Source organism: Parus major, chromosome 3 (genome assembly GCF_001522545.3).
Source record: "Parus major isolate Abel chromosome 3, Parus_major1.1, whole genome shotgun sequence".
Classification (NCBI taxonomy): Eukaryota; Metazoa; Chordata; class Aves; order Passeriformes; family Paridae; genus Parus; species Parus major.
The window spans coordinates 77,133,650-77,148,541 of record NC_031770.1 but is presented as its reverse complement, the minus strand read 5'-3'; the positions used below and the strand labels follow the sequence as shown (position 1 = coordinate 77,148,541).

At 42.5% G+C, this 14,892-nt stretch overlaps 3 protein-coding genes across 20 annotated transcripts in view; 1 reads left to right on the top strand and 2 right to left on the bottom strand.

The window, feature by feature from the left end:
- ANKRD6 (ankyrin repeat domain 6) overlaps positions 1–9,061 on the top strand; it is an 87,860-nt gene extending 78,799 nt beyond the window's left edge. For 9 of the 16 annotated variants that reach the window (XM_015621435.1, XM_015621438.1, XM_015621439.1 and 6 more), the window contains 7 exons: positions 7–111; positions 362–502; positions 730–906; positions 2,849–3,001; positions 3,542–3,655; positions 5,371–5,740; positions 6,769–9,061. In XM_015621435.1, the coding sequence (XP_015476921.1) occupies positions 7–111; positions 362–502; positions 730–906; positions 2,849–3,001; positions 3,542–3,655; positions 5,371–5,740; positions 6,769–7,322 (1,614 nt within the window). In that variant the 3' untranslated portion in view covers positions 7,323–9,061. The remainder of the gene's footprint in view (positions 1–6; positions 112–361; positions 503–729; positions 907–2,848; positions 3,002–3,541; positions 3,656–5,370; positions 5,741–6,768) is intronic. The other 7 variants (XM_015621450.1, XM_015621445.1, XM_015621447.1 and 4 more) reach the window with 3 other exon arrangements.
- Positions 9,062–10,855: 1,794 nt separating this feature from the next.
- On the bottom strand, positions 10,856–12,579 carry LYRM2 (LYR motif containing 2). Of its 2 annotated transcripts, XR_001520380.2 has the most exons (4): positions 12,471–12,579; positions 12,176–12,316; positions 11,896–12,084; positions 10,856–11,272 (listed from the first exon to the last, which is right to left on the bottom strand). XR_001520380.2 is itself a non-coding variant. In XM_015621451.1 (3 exons), the coding sequence occupies exons 1-3, from the start codon at positions 12,513–12,515 to the stop codon at positions 11,192–11,194; spliced, it is 267 nt and encodes an 88-aa protein (XP_015476937.1). In that variant the 5' UTR covers positions 12,516–12,578; the 3' UTR covers positions 10,856–11,191. The 2 variants fall into 2 exon arrangements, 1 of the variants encoding a protein (XP_015476937.1); XM_015621451.1 differs by lacking the exon at positions 11,896–12,084 and having other exon boundaries at positions 12,471–12,578.
- Positions 12,580–12,675: 96 nt separating this feature from the next.
- The window catches only part of MDN1 (midasin AAA ATPase 1), a 92,001-nt gene continuing 89,784 nt past the window's right edge, over positions 12,676–14,892 (bottom strand). For both annotated transcript variants that reach the window (XM_033512874.1, XM_015621428.3), the window contains exon 102: positions 12,676–13,620. In XM_033512874.1, the coding sequence (XP_033368765.1) occupies positions 13,432–13,620 (189 nt within the window). In that variant the 3' untranslated portion in view covers positions 12,676–13,431. The remainder of the gene's footprint in view (positions 13,621–14,892) is intronic.

Below are 14,892 nucleotides of genomic sequence, written 5' to 3'. Positions count from 1 at the left end.
CTTCAGGTCTCGCGTTTTAACCGTGGGAGAAGCCTGAGGAAGAAGAGAGAGAGACTGAAGGAGGAAAGGAGGGCTCAATCAGTGCCACGGGATGAAGTGGTACAGAGCAAGGTACAGCCTGCCATTACCAGCTGGATCTGCTGTGAGGAGGGACTGGTCACGAAAACCCATTGAGGACTCAGTCTATTTGGAGCCATCACTTGTGCGTGGCCCCAGCAGCTGCCTGAGGCAGTCTGTCATGCTCTGCTGCTAAAGCATTTCCCACACACATGTGCAGAGCAGCTTAAAGCTGGGCAATCAAAGAAGAGGCTCCTTTTCCCCATCTCTGCAACTGCTCTGAACTCCCTGTCTTTGCTTCAAGCAGGGCAGTGTCTCAGCTGCTGATGACACACCAAGCAGCGACCAGCCTCCAGAAAGGAAGAACAATCTGAAGGATAAACTCCGGTCAGCCTCACCAGATCCCAAAGGGAAAAAGAGCAAAAAGAAAAAGCCAAAGGAAAAGGTATCAGTAAATTCAAAACAGCAGAGAGAAAGAAGGGCTAGCTGTTCAGAAGTGGTGTGGGTCCCTCTGGTATGTTGGGGCAGCAGCCCCACCATGCTCCTGGGGCAGACAGTCTTGAGATATAAGTGATTTTCACTGTAATTGTCAAAATGAATTTGTCCCATTCCCACCAGGAATAGTTTACCAAGGTGCTCATATAGGCAAAACACTGTGTGTATGTTATGCAGGTTTCAGCACTCTCGGACCCCATCTCCCCAGCTGATCAGCAGACACTCCCTCAGCCCCAGAAGAACGTGCCTAAGCGCAGAAGTAAACACCACTGCTCCTCTCCACCCCCTCCCCACGAGGTCCGAGCCTACCAGCTCTACACACTCTACCGAGGAAAGGATGGGAAGGTGATGCAGGTGAGCCACTGCCCTCACAGAGGGAGACACTGCGAGCAGCCTGTGGAGCTGGGGCACAGGTAACAGATAGAAAATATGCTCCACTAACTGCACTCTCAGGGGTATGAAATCATGACTTGTGATTGGTTTTCCTTGCTTGGGCTTCAGCTGCATTTTAGCCTGAAGTCTGGCAAACAATAAGCTGGTTTTGTGCCTGTTAAAGAAGACATACTTAAGTAGTTTTGATCTGCAAAGATAAGTAGTGAACAGGGATTGGAAATGACACGAGAACTTTCATTATATACTTTGAAACATTAAGAGTTCTGACAGGAGATGCAAATAAATTTTCCAAGGAAAAGCAGCACAAAAAGCTTATTACCTAAACCAAGAGGCTGAGTAAGCTCAGTAGATTCTGTTCCAATTCTTTCTGGATTTTGCAACATGTCTTTGGGTATTCTATGTTCACTGGGGACAGGATTTCTACAGAAACTGGTAAACAAATATACCTGGAGCTACCAGGCCACATGCATTTATCCAGTTTGGAAAATAATATTTTAGTCACTTTATTACACAATTAATTACCAGTAGATATTTATAAGAAAGCATAAAAACAGTCATTAAATTATCCTGTAGACATCTGTATTGTTGTTTTATTAATATTGCCCTCCTGTAACTCCTGGAAATCCTGTCATTTCATTTCCTTAGCTTCTCGCATCCATCCATCAGCTTTTATCAGTCCCTTCCTGTAGTTCAGAATTTCAGCAGATTCTGAAGACCATTCAAGTCAGACTTCAAAAGTTTTACTGTCTGTTTACTGCTTTCCAACATCTCCATGTAATGTTTGAGAAATTTCCAGACGGGGCACTATGGAATTATCCTACAGCAGACATCAGGAAGTCTAGGGGACCTTTCATATATTAAAGTTATGAAGGGGCAGAGAGGTGATGAAAGCAGACAGGACTTGTATACAAATCTCATCTATTCACAAAGATTAGCTTCATAGAGCTAGACTCCCATACAGTATTTCCTGAAATGCACAACACTCCTCTCTCCTTGTCTTTTTTGCTTGTCTGTCTTCTTTGATGCCCTGAGGCCATGAAAGCAAACATAATTTCTGAAGTACATGTGCTTCTGAAGCTTTCTTTAGTACTCAGCAAACTACCCACCTTTCCCTGCCAAGGGAATGACCCCCAATTTATGAAACACTGCTGTGGGGCTAAAGAAGAGAGGGAGGCTCTTCTGCAGACAGATTCAGAGCAGCTGATTTGGGCTACTGGCACAGCCCCTGAAGGAGCCAGTTTCTGCCTTTGGGCTGCAGAGGAAGCTGATGAGGTTTATCTGTCCCTGCTTAAGGGAGCTTTCTGTGACCATCTCTCTGAGAGATTTGAGTGTGGTCAGTGCAGCTGCCATTGCAGAGGGGCCATGGGATGGTATCACATGAGTCAAAGATAGGCAGAGGAGTGCCCAGCAGGCAAGGGGTAGTTGAATGCCAGGAGGGTGAGGGCAAACAGAAGCAGTGAGGCCTTGCCATTCAGTACTGACAAAGGACAGAGCAGATGATTGGCATTAGGTTAAAAAGCAAATGCACACAACCCACACGCATCCACAAAATCAGATTATTTTACAGTTGAGAATTACAGCATTGAGACATGGGGTCTAGGCCTGTGATGTGGTGTTCCCTCAGTCAGCACACAGGGTCTGAGCTCTGCTGCTTGTAGCCCAGTGAAATCAACACTGCTGTGTTAGGGTGTGTCCATACACATCAGATCAATCCTCATGTAGTCTGTGCTTTTCCAATTAACAGCCCATTTGCTGAGCTGCTGTATGATACTGTCAGGAGGGTGAGATACAGTACATAGGATAGAAGAACCCAAGACTGAAGGAGTCTGTGATAATGTTCCAAGTGCACTAAGAGGATGTGGTGGGGTGTAGCAAGTAAACGTGTCATTATCACTCTTTTCAGGCACCCATAAATGGATGTCGTTGTGAGCCCCTGATAAATAAACTGGAGAATCAGCTGGAGGCAACAGTGGAAGAGATAAAAGCTGAGCTTGGGACAGTACAAGATAAAATGAATATTAAGCTGGGCCAGATGGAAAGCAAAACTCAACACCAAGTAAGAATGTGACCTGAAGTTCTGCTTGCCTATATGATTTAGAAACTTATCCTGAATTTAATTAATATTTTCATCATAGAGATTCATTTTTTGCTTCTTGTATTGTAAAAGCAAACCTGAACTCTAATACTCAAGTCCAGGGAACTTTGACATTCCACTGGGAACTGATGTTGCGAACCAGTTTTTTTCTTGAGAAAAAACACATTTAATGTGTTAAGTGGCTTCTGGTGCTTCTTTAGACAATGAATCTTAAGGGCTTGAGCCATTAAGAGGGAAAGAAGGCAGTCCTATGACTGGTCAGTTCATAATTGTCAAAATCCCTCTTGCTGAATTATGTATGCATTGAGACTCAAGATCCTCTAAATTACTTTTTATTTTTAATTGAATAGTTACTCATTGGTAATTTTATGATTGAGCCTCTTTGCAAGCTACATCTAATTGTAGTTGGCAGCATTCCTAGAAACAAAGACTGAAAGACAGACTGTACTTTGATTTTGGTTTCTAACATGATGATCTCAGCTGAAGAGTTTTTCCCCACAGCTCCGAGTTTTGGACAAGCTCATGGCCGAGCGACTGTCAGCAGAGAGGACAGAGTGCCTTCACCGCCTGCAGCAGCACACGGAGCTGGAAAAGAGCGAGGGGGAGAAGCGGCAGGTACGGCTTGAAACAGCTACTCCCTCTTAGTCCATGCCCTGGTAGGTCAGCTCAGGAGTTTCATTCCAGCAGGCAGAAAATATCGGAGATGTGTCACATCTGTTCAAACAGGTAAAAGAGCTTCAAAGACCAAATTATTCCTACCCACTATCTTAGTCACTAAACCAAATTTATAAAGTTTTTGCATTAGAAATGAGGAATGTGAAATCCAGTCCCACTGCTGTAATTAAATTTGGTATGTCTCTAGTGTGGGTTCTACAACAAAACACCATTTTTCTAACATAGTGATTTGCAAAAATCTCCAGCTCTAAATTTTTCACAGTTGTGCTTTCAGCTTTTGCTTCATTAGTGGACATAAGCAGGAACATATCCAAATAGTAAAAAAGGCTAAGGTCTGCATTGTTCTTTTCTTCTCATCCATTTGGCTGTGGGTCCTGGGAATCTCTCCCTTCTATCTGATCTTTTTTCCCCCCATGTATTAAAGGCTGAAGTTCTGTCCTCTGATGCTAGCAACACAGCACCATCTCCAAGCTGTGTATTACAGCCAGTAGGAAAGTATTTTTTTGTATGCTTGTTCAACCAGCAGTACAAGAACAACTGCAGCAGCTCTTGCACTTCCAGCTTCTGCAAAAACTCACCACTTAAAACCTGCTGAGAAATCTGTGTTTCTCCACTCACACAGGTGAATTTAAAATACATTTCAGTTTCTCACTATTAGTATTCTTCCAAGAATTGAGAAATACACTTTGTGCTAGGAAAATGTCATGTTTATAGGACCATTCCAAATCCATGTTAAAAGACTGACAGCTGTGATAATCCTTGCATAGGATACTGATCAAAACACTTTGGATCTAATATTCACCAAACACTCTTCTCCAAACTAAGGCATCTTTAATTCTTATTTCATAAGGGACATAAGTATTTTATTGGCTTCTGAACATTTAGGCTTGTGCTCCATCTCTTTGTAATCTTCATTTAAGACACAGGATGCTGGAGTGATACATCAGTGAAGTGAATTAAGTCATTAAGTCAGTTGTTCCTGCTCAGTTTGGTCTAATTGAAACATCTGAAAAAACAGAATTGGGCTTTACTAAACACACTGACTAAACATCCTTGTGCCTAGGAAGGCCTGACCTAAATTCATTATGTCATATGAACAAAAGGGTGAAAAGAGCTACTCCTATTTGAAGTTATTTAAATGCATCTGCAGCTGACACTTATTAAGCATCTGTGTAATCTGAAAGCTGTTACTGGTTTATCTTTTAGTGGGGGACTCACCTTTGTCACTGAATCAAAGGAGAAGAAGAGGTTGGTAATTGTATAAAGCGGCTCCCCAGAAGTGTTTATTTTGAATTTCACTCTTAGAAAATGACCATGTGGTGTTCCTTGCACTTAGAAAGTACCACTGACTGTATGATTAAACAAGTCATCCCTGATAGAGAACTCAGAGTTGCATTGGAAGTAGCATATTCATATCTATGAGTTGATAGCTTGGACTAAAGAGACTGCCATTCATCAGCTGGTGTAAAGTTCTCCACCTTTTTTGATCTGCAGTCCTTTAAATATTCCCAGTGGCAGCGTGCACATCTTAACAGGAAGTCTAAGCCCACACATACCCATCTTGTTTCTCTTTGTCCCTGTCACATGTCCTCAGCACCTCAGGAACCATAGGAACTCATCATAAGATCATGTAATTTACAGTCTCTTTCTGCTAGATTTCCTTGGTTGATGAGTTGAAGACCTGGTGCTTGTTGAAGATTCAGAATCTGGAGCTCAAGCTTTCTGGAGATTCCAGGTCATCGAGACCAAAATCAACTTTGTCCACTTGTGAGTCTCTCACTGAGACCCTGGATACTGACAACAACCCCCACAGTGCCAAGGACTGTAAAGCCAACCAGCCTGTGCTCCAGTCAGAGGGCTCCCACCAGCATTCCTATATCACACTTCCAAATAACCTCTTGGAAGATGGGGGAAGGAGCAGAGTCCAGATGCCAGAACAAAATTTTGGGCAACACTTTTGCGTTAAACAAGATGGAGCATTGGGTACAACCACGTCAGGTACTTGGCTGTCATATCCATTCAAGGGTGAGCTCGTTAACTGAGGGGTACTTGTATTATTAGTAGTACATAATTCTGGTGGTGTGCTTCCCCCCTCTATATGCCTAATGTCTTGGGATTTAAATACACTTCAAGGCAGCCACTGGGAATATTTTAATAGGTTGCTGGGTGGAATTCCATTGACTGTTCCTGATGCTTCCACTATGTCTTTGAAGTAAAAATCCTTTGGTGCTTTGAATAACTCTTGGCCCTGGAAGATTCTGAGGGAAAAAAAAAGAAATGTGCAGAAGGGCCAGGTGTCTATAGCCAAGTAGAATGCTATCTGAGTCCTGGCTTCTGTAAAATACAATGTATATATCTCCTAAACACTATGCAAAATGAACAGACATGGATGCCCCATCAAACAGAAAGGCATATAAGAGATCTTGTGGTGCTTGAGTGTGAGCTATTCTGCATTGGAACAGTTCAATAGCATAGAAATGTGTGACCTTTCAAAAATTACTGAGACTTCAAGTTTTGTAGAAGCAGGGAGTTTGTAAATATCAGCAGACATAACTTACTTTGGACATCTAGACTGATACTTGTTACATGTCCTTCTGATGAAATCACAGAATCACAGAATGGTTTGGATTGGAAGGGACCCTAAATGTCATCTCATTCCAAACCCCCTTGCCATGGGTAGTAACATTTTCCACAGTACCAGGTTGTTCGGAGCCACATCCAGCATGGCTTTGCACACTTCTGAGGACAGGGCAACTACAGCTTCTCTGGGTAACCTGTGCCTCACAGTGAAGAATTTTTGGCTAATATTTATGTCCTTTGCCTGTTGTCCATCTGTAGCCCTGCAGCTGCAATGCAGCATCTCTCTGCCTGGGCCAGTTTTTCTCCTTTAATGATTTTTTTGTTACATCACCTGACTGTGAAGATGTGATAAACTAATATAAGCCTGTACAAGGTACACAAAATCCCATCATTTATCAAACAATGAGGTCTTCTAAGGCTAAAATAAATGCCCAGACTTCTTCTTAATATATTGTCTATAATTTATTCTATAGGTACAGAGCGACAGGTAGTGGCTGGTGGACCAGTTTCTTCCCCTGCTCAAGATGTCAGGCCAAAGGACAAAGCTGTGAGTACCAGCACGTTCCACAAGTTCCAGCAGGAGCTGCCCTCCTCCGAGCTTTCAGGCTCCAAATTAAGACATGTTAAAGTTCAAGCTGCTTTGCAGCCAGTGACTGAAGTTGCAAAAACTGAACCACAGAGCGGCTACTTCATTGACAAAGGAACTCAGACAAAAAAGTCCAGCAAAAGTGGGCAGTCGAGGCACAAAGCTCTGCATCACCCAGGGGCACAGCAGGGCCAGGAGCAGCAGCCCTCGGCCCCGCCTGCTGCTCCACTCAGAGACACCTCCCAGGCCTTGGAGATAACCCAGTACTTCTTCGAGGCTGTTTCCACGCAGATGGAGAAGTGGTACGAGCGGAAGATAGAAGAAGCCCGGAGCCAAGCGAACCAGAGAGCGCAGCAAGACAAAGCTGCGCTCAAGGAACACATCAAATGCTTAGAAGAGGAGCTGAGCAAATTAAGGACTAAGGTGCAGAAAGAGAGCTAGCACCTGCCAGGCGGGTAATCAAGCATCAGGACTCATTTTGGAACTTGCTGTGTGGGAATTTGGAATATTGATATATATTTGTAGTGCCTGTTACATCCAAACACAACACACTATTTCAGGAATAGAAATAACTTCAGAAACTCTGTAAGCGAGGAGTTCATATGTTCATATGCAAACTACACTGGTAACAAAGAAATGCTGCAGATTAGACCCTTTCTTTGTTATTTCCAAGAGTCTGTCAGTATTGCACTCTCAAGTTTCCAGATGCTGCTTGAAACCAAACTGCATTAGTAACCAAAACTGCTTTCTGAAAAGGGAATTCCCTTACTACCACACAGGACACAGACTGGAGGGTTCTACTGTATGCCACATGTAAACATGCTGTGATACTAGTACTGAAATAAATGCAGGATGTTTGATAGCTTTTGACAGAATTAGTGATGAAGGGCTGTTGATCCTATTTTAGATACTCCCAGGGCCTCTCTCTAGTCAGTGGAGAGAAGCTAAAGAACCCACTCTAGTTACAAGCCCAAGGTAGGTGACAGATGCAGGCTTCCAGCTGGGAGAGAGCAGGCAACCATGGAGGGAGATGCTAAGGCCACTCATCCCATTAGGTACAGAGGCTTCAGCAACCACTTTGCTTTTCTCTTGGTTTTCCGTTATTAAAACAAGTGCTAAATCTGATTTGTCTTTTATTAACGGTGTCCTGCTTGCAGAGCTCCTTGTGGTTACATTATTGTTGGGGGTGTACTCCAGTAATCTGAGAGCTTCTGTTTAGGGCATGGATGGCAAGTATTTTACTGCTACTGTGGTCCATTTGTTAGGTTGAATGTTTATATAAATCTTTTTTCCTTCAAGCAGGAAATGGCTGAATTGTCTATTATTGAAGAAGCTAAAAAAAGTCCTTTATCTAAGGAAGTGAAAGCTTGGCTTCCTGTATTCAAATGTTTCTTTTTCTGTAGTCAGGATTTTTTCCCAGGCACCTTGTCCAGACTGTCTACCTTTGCTCCTCTGAATGATTCCTCCTCTGGTTCTTTCCCTTCTGTCCCTAAAAAGGAGACCAGGCCCTGATGAGTCTACAGGTTTCAGGACAAGCAGTCCCACAAAACAGCACTCAACATTTTAAAAGTTTTATCAATATGTTCTGCTATAAAATTTGGAACATTCATTGACCATGGTTGTCCATGTTGACAGACTCCAGATAATCTCAAGACACTATAACTATTGCATCTGCACCCCTTTAGGGTTTTCTCCTTATACCTCTGAGAAGGCCCCACCAGATTCTGCCAGAAAACTAAGTTTACTTACCAGATCATGCTAGAACAACTGTTCAAAATCAGTTCCAACACAGGATGGTACTGTTATGCCAAGGAGAAAAGTACTTTTTTTCTGTACTAAGGAGTTCTAAAATCAGTACAAAATACAGTGTTGAAGAACGCCATTCACTAATTAGTAATTAAGCTTTTGTTTTCTTAGCAGATGTATAAAGCAAAAAAGACCTATTATATAACAGTATTTTTAAAGTTCCTATTAATGCACTATCACAAGAGAAGTGTATCTGCAGCTATGGAAATACTAGTTTTCTTGCTCTGACTTCTGTAGTCTAATATAGAGACTTTGGTATGTTTACAGTTTTGTTTAAGCTACAGTAGGAATGCAGAAGCATGCTGTTGAAGTTTTGTATCACCTGGATGAAGCTGATGTTTTGCCAAGCAATTAAACTAAGTGTTGCTCAGAAACGTGTGGTGTAACGTTTTCTAGCCACAAAAAACTGACAGTCCCCTCACTTGACTCAGAAGGGGCAGCAGAAGATTGAACTTCAACTTCTAAGCTTTTTGTTTGTGGCTATATAACACCTCCCTGTCTGTGAGGCTGCAGGGACTGAGTGCTGTCTGTTGGCTGGTGCAAGTGCCCCTTTCAGAAGTTACAAGCGTGGGGCTGAGTTGCACACAAATCACACACACACACTCCTTAGCTTGCCCACAAGCTCAAAGGAGAGGCTCTGGCTTTAGCTCTACTTCCCATATAGACCACACTGCACCACACTCATAGGTCCAAGTAATTTAAGTAAATCCAAGTAATTACCAAGTAATCTAAGGCAATAACCAGGCTGCAGGTTACTGATTTTAGAGGTTTTCTGAAGCCTCTGAGTGTATGGTAAAAGAAAGAGAAGCATTTTCTGCTAAATCCTTTCTGTACCCCTCCCTTCTTCAAAACTGAAGGACTTTATAAACAGGTGTGATCTACCTACCTTTTTCTTCAGGTAATTTTACTTCCCTTTGCAGGCTGTACTTGGACTCTTTAAGGCTTCTGGTTGGCAGCTTTATCTTGGCAAGCCTTCAGAGCAGTGGAGATGAAGGGCAGCAGCACTCAAGAGGTTAGCATCGATCCAGGGCCTGTCAATCCTAGCTCTGGATTACATGTTGACAACCTGGAAACGTACAAACTGGGAGTCAAAGGGTAATGCAGGCCACAGGCTCTGAAAGAAAAGCACCATGGTGAGGCAGCAGAGTAAAGCCACCTGATTGAGGAACAGAAATCCAAGCACTGGCTGAAGGGGAAGGGAAGGCTACTGTGGTAACAGCCAACATTGGTTATGGCTGTTCAGTCAAAATACCTCATATAAAAATATACCTAAATACAAAAAAAAAATCAAAACAAACAAACCTAAATACAAAATTCTCTTAACATGAAGAATAAATCCCCAACACAAAAATGTTCTGTCAGTCTGTTCTACTAGCAAATGTTAACAAAATGTACATTTTTAATGAAGTGTTTTTAGGTAAGTATTTTTCATTGACTGATTGAAGCTCAGAGGCTTCACAGATCTGAACCATAGCTCCTGCTCCCACCTGGGGTCATTCCTCCTGTAGCCTGAAATTCCGTCCTGTGCCTTCCCTGGTGCCAGTGGTGATACCTATTTACTGGACTTGCTGCCAGTTTGTGCAGCTCAGCAACTCTGCAGAAAACCACCTTGAAAAGCAGGGGTGTTCCCTAATGGCACTACAGTAGCAGAGTGGAAGAGGGAAGAGTTCTTGCATGTCTTGGAATCACAGCCTAAAACAGTCAGGCATCAATCTACTGCTACCTGTCTAGTTATGTGGAGAAAATCCCCAGCTCATCCAGGCATTTTTAAATTATATGGAAAAAAAAGATACATCACAGCTCAAGGAAAGTGAGAAGAGTTGCAAGCTAATAATTAGAACTGAAGTAATGTAACATCTGAATAAACAAACCACAACTTTTGCAGTTAGTATTTTCTACCTGTAATTCTTCTTTGTATAGTGACTTTTAAATACTAATTTGAAGGTACTTGGTAATAAACATCTCTAGGGCTAAAATCTCCCACTTTCATAAAGAAGTTTTATTCAGCTACTACTGAAAATCAACATCTACATGCAAAACATTTCTTTAATGTTTGTTCTGGGCCAATTTATTTATCCCAAATTCTTTTTTTAATCACAAATTTGGGTGAAAATCCTTGGCACACTACATAAAGAGCTGTCATTGTGAATATTACCAATTACAGCCACCACAGTAAAACACAGACAAAACAGTATACATTTATTTTCCATTGCACTGGCATTAACACAGCTGTTGAAATTTTTGGTACTTTCTGCTTTTCCTGCAGCACACGCTATATCATCCATGCAGTTCTTAAATGTTCTTTGTGATCCAAGTGATTTCCACTTCTGAGGGTACCCAAACTGAGAAATGGATGGGGAAGGGGAGAAAACCAAACCCCCACTGTGGTAGATTCCTCCTTCAAACATTAGCAGGTTGCCAGCAAAGGCTGCCATTATAACCACATTTTGGAAAAAACAGTTTATTTACAACAGATGAAAATCTAATTGCCAGCAAAATGAAGATCAGGATTTCGCCAGCTTAAGTGTTCTCTGAAGTTCCTGAAGTTGCATGTTGCCTTGAGTAATCATCATCCTGATTGCATCCTGTAAAACAGAATGGAATCCAATGAACTGTACATCCATACACAGCACAGGTCTTACACAAGCATGCAGACTTTTAATGCATTAAAATACATAGAATTCTTACAGGCACTACTGTCTTTTATTTCATTGTGTAAAATAACAGTGCTGTCTCTGAGACAGTTAAAAAACAGGTTATGTTTAATGGATTAATTTTCTCCAGTTCCTTAACAATGTACTTGGTAATGGCTTTGCTTTAAAACTCACTTTTTAATGGGATTCAAACTCCTATGTTTTCTTTATGCCTGTGTGTATGTTGCTTTTGCAAGCCAGTAGTGAGAACTGCACATGAGCATTATGGAGATGGGTTTTACAGAGCAGGTGCAGGTTTCTCTCAAAATTTTATCTAAGGACTCTAAGGCTTTGTCTGCATAATTCAGCCACCAATTCCTTGGCCACTATCTAGAAAAGGGAAAGAACTAGAATGCAGAGGACAAGAGACATACAAGAAATGTGAAGGTTTCTGCATTTCGCACTTGCTTTGCATCCCAAACCAGCCCATTTGACTGTATTTTGCTTGAAAACAGGTGAAATTAAAGCTAAAAAGAAGAAAAAAGCTATAAAAAGCTTAACCAAGTTTATGTTACCGTATTATTCAATACTGTTCTCCTTATCTGCAATTTGAGCAGAGTGTTTGTTCTTTGGGTTTTTATTTCCAGATTATTGTCTGTGATTTTGAGAAACATTACTACTGCTAAGAGGGAAGTTTAGATATGCTGGATTATTTCTTCGCATAGATGAGGCAGCAGGAGTTCTGACCAGTCTGGAAGCGACACCTACAGAACAAACCCCCAAGACACAGGGCAGGTCAGTGCAGCGACCGTTCCCGAGGGCAGGCGATCAGAGGTGCGGGTTCCCGATCCTCACCTCTTCTGTAGCATCCTTATTTCTCCTGAATTCCTCCCTGGCCCAGTCCTTTAAGTAGCGGCGATCCTGCTCCGCAGGGACCTCCCGGATAGCCCGCAGGATCTTGCGGTAGAGCTGAAGGACCTGCTGCCGCCTCAGGAACTGGCAAGGAGAGAGGGAAGTCTGCCCGCTGCCCCACGACAGTGCTGCGAGCTGCACCCTCGGCGCTTAGCTTCGAGGGATATTTAAACAACCACCGAGTTACCCATTGTTTCTACAGGACGCAGCTTGCCCGAATCCCCGAGCTCGGCCATACCTGCTTGAGGGTGAGCGCGCCCGGCGGAAGGCGGCCGGCGGCCATGATGTGGCTCCGCCCCTTCTCCTGCCCCGCCACGGGGCTGCCCAGCCCGCCCCGCGCGGGCGGGGCCGCTGCCGCCATTTCCTGCCTCATCCCCACTTTCAGGGCTGGGTAGGGCCGGTCGCTTTGCTTAAGTTTTGAGCAATTCAAGGCACAGACGTCGTAATTACAAAGAGTGGTACCTCTCTTTATTAGTACAGACGATACAAGATGCATAGGTTTTGCAATGAAAAATCGTGCCTGTGCTACAAGACACCGGACTTAGGCAACATCCCCAAAGCCTGCCTCGGACAGGGGCAAACTTCACAGTGTAAAGTGGTAAGGCAGGGATCATATGGCATGATTCAGAAAACTCCCTGCTGCTATCGTCAGGCAAAAATCAGCAATAATTAAAAAGGCTGTGTTAAGACCGCAGAATAGTTCCAAGTATTCAAGTACTTGTTGATCTGCCTCTGCTGCTCCCCACAGCTTCCTTCCCAGAGGAACCTCCACATGGGTGATGCTGAAGAAGGCTTTATTTGCAACTTCTAATGCAGAAATGTCTTCCCGGGAACAAGACTGGTTTTACTTACGGCATGGAGGGAGCAGCAGGAGTAATATCGCCTCTATTAATATTAGAAATGTGTTGTTGTTTTTTTTTCTTTCAAGGTAGTAAGTTATTACAAGAGAATTTGAGCCAAGTTTTACAGTTACTGTGGGAATAGCAGGAGACAGTCTCACCATTGCACAATTGTCCTCTGACACACGTGGGAGGATGCACCCAAACCATTCTGTTCTTTCACAGTCTCTGCCCCCCCAGGGCAGCTCCCACAGGATAATCCCAGTCAGGAAGAGCTTTATGACCCCTCCCATGAAATGCAGTTTCTTCTATTTCAGCGGCTCAGCAGCAACAATCGAGTCCTGACCTTGTCTAAAATGTCTAAAGAGTGTCGGAGGCAGTCACCAGTTCAAACCACTGTCTGAGGGCATCACTCAGAGTTTCTGGGAGGGCGTTAACATCCCTAAGGATCATGTAGAACGGGAATGGGAATTCTTCCATGTAAGACCTGATTTCAGGCAATTCTCCAGGTCCTTTGAATATAGGTACTTTAATGTCCAAAATAGAATCCTGGAAAAAAACGTATTGATGTTACTACTAAATGACACAAATATTCTATGACCACTGATAGAATTTACCCTATTTTGTAAGTATTTACATTTCTCCCTCGTTAGATTAAAAGTTAATAAAATACTTTTAAGATTAAAAGCTCTAAGTGTTCAATGGTAGATCAGATCAGAAGGTGAACATAAATCAGTTAAAGGCTTTTGCCCTTTTAGATAAAAGTGTACTAATCCATGAATTATGGGCTAGAAGAGACTAAGCTTAAGCTTCTGCAATACCAAATTCTGTAAATAAATTCTGTCATTTCTTAGCATTTTATGATTTGATTTTACTGTTGATACTTTAGTTTTATTAATCTGATGCCTTCCCAAGACAGTCTGTAAGCCTTTTAGTGCTGAGTTCAACTCATATTTGTGCAGTGCTCTAAAAGAAGATTCTTTAGCAACTTCATAGTATTTCAACAAATAGTACAAAGACAAAAATCGGATTAAACTCCAGCTGTGCTTCTTGTAAAGTAACTTCTTAGTTGCTCAGTGTAGCAGCTCAGAAACTAATAAGGGTTACGAAAAACACCTGTTTTCCCCCAGGAAAAGAAGCTTATGAAAAAGACCCAAAATTTTTGCTTGATACTACAGCCAGGTTTCATTAGAACCTTTAAGCTGTTTATCAGAAGGAGAACTGTTCAACAATAAATATAGCAAATGAGTTTTGTATGCAAGAATAAAGATACAGAAAGAAAACACACACCATAAAATTAAGTCTTTACCACATAATTCACTATCAGGGTTATGTTTGCTCACTTACTGCACTACAGAGCCTCCTGAAACCCTCCCAGATATTTCAGCTTCCCATGCAAGGATATCCTAAGTTTTCTTCCCCCATTACCAGATGCAGGACTCAGCCTTCCCAACTGAGGCACTAAATAACTCTCACATACTCCCTTCTGTCTAATGTTTAATCTTATACTGGCTCCAGCTGTCATGTCAATTGGCAACTGCTGTCAGAAATTATCAAGCTGAATCAGAGCTGAGATGGAACAAAGCATCTCTCAAACTCCAAATCTGTCAACCTGCCAGCTGCTTCCCTGGTGGCCAAGAACTACAAGCATTCCGTTTGAAGATGGGAGCTCTTAGCCTTTCTGTGGCATGGAAGCTGAGATTTTTTTTTTAAATACAAAAGATAAAAAGCACAGTAGGAAGTGGCAGATCTGACAGACCTGGGAAACTGCAATTGGGTTCAGTATCTCTGACCTCTATAAAAGATAAGGTAGCTGTATGG

What these genes read in the sequence shown, in the direction of transcription:
- LYRM2 (XM_015621451.1), bottom strand. Translation starts at nt 12,515, where the DNA reads ATGGCCGCCGGCCGCCTTCCGCCGGGCGCGCTCACCCTCAAGCAG. An exon ending in GCGCGCTCACCCTCAAGCAG is followed by an intron (nt 12,317 to 12,470) that starts GTATGGCCGAGC and finishes TCTCCTTGCCAG; the next exon opens with TTCCTGAGGCGGCAGCAGGT. An exon ending in ATAAGGATGCTACAGAAGAG is followed by an intron (nt 11,273 to 12,175) that starts GTGAGGATCGGG and finishes TCTGTTTTACAG; the next exon opens with GATGCAATCAGGATGATGAT.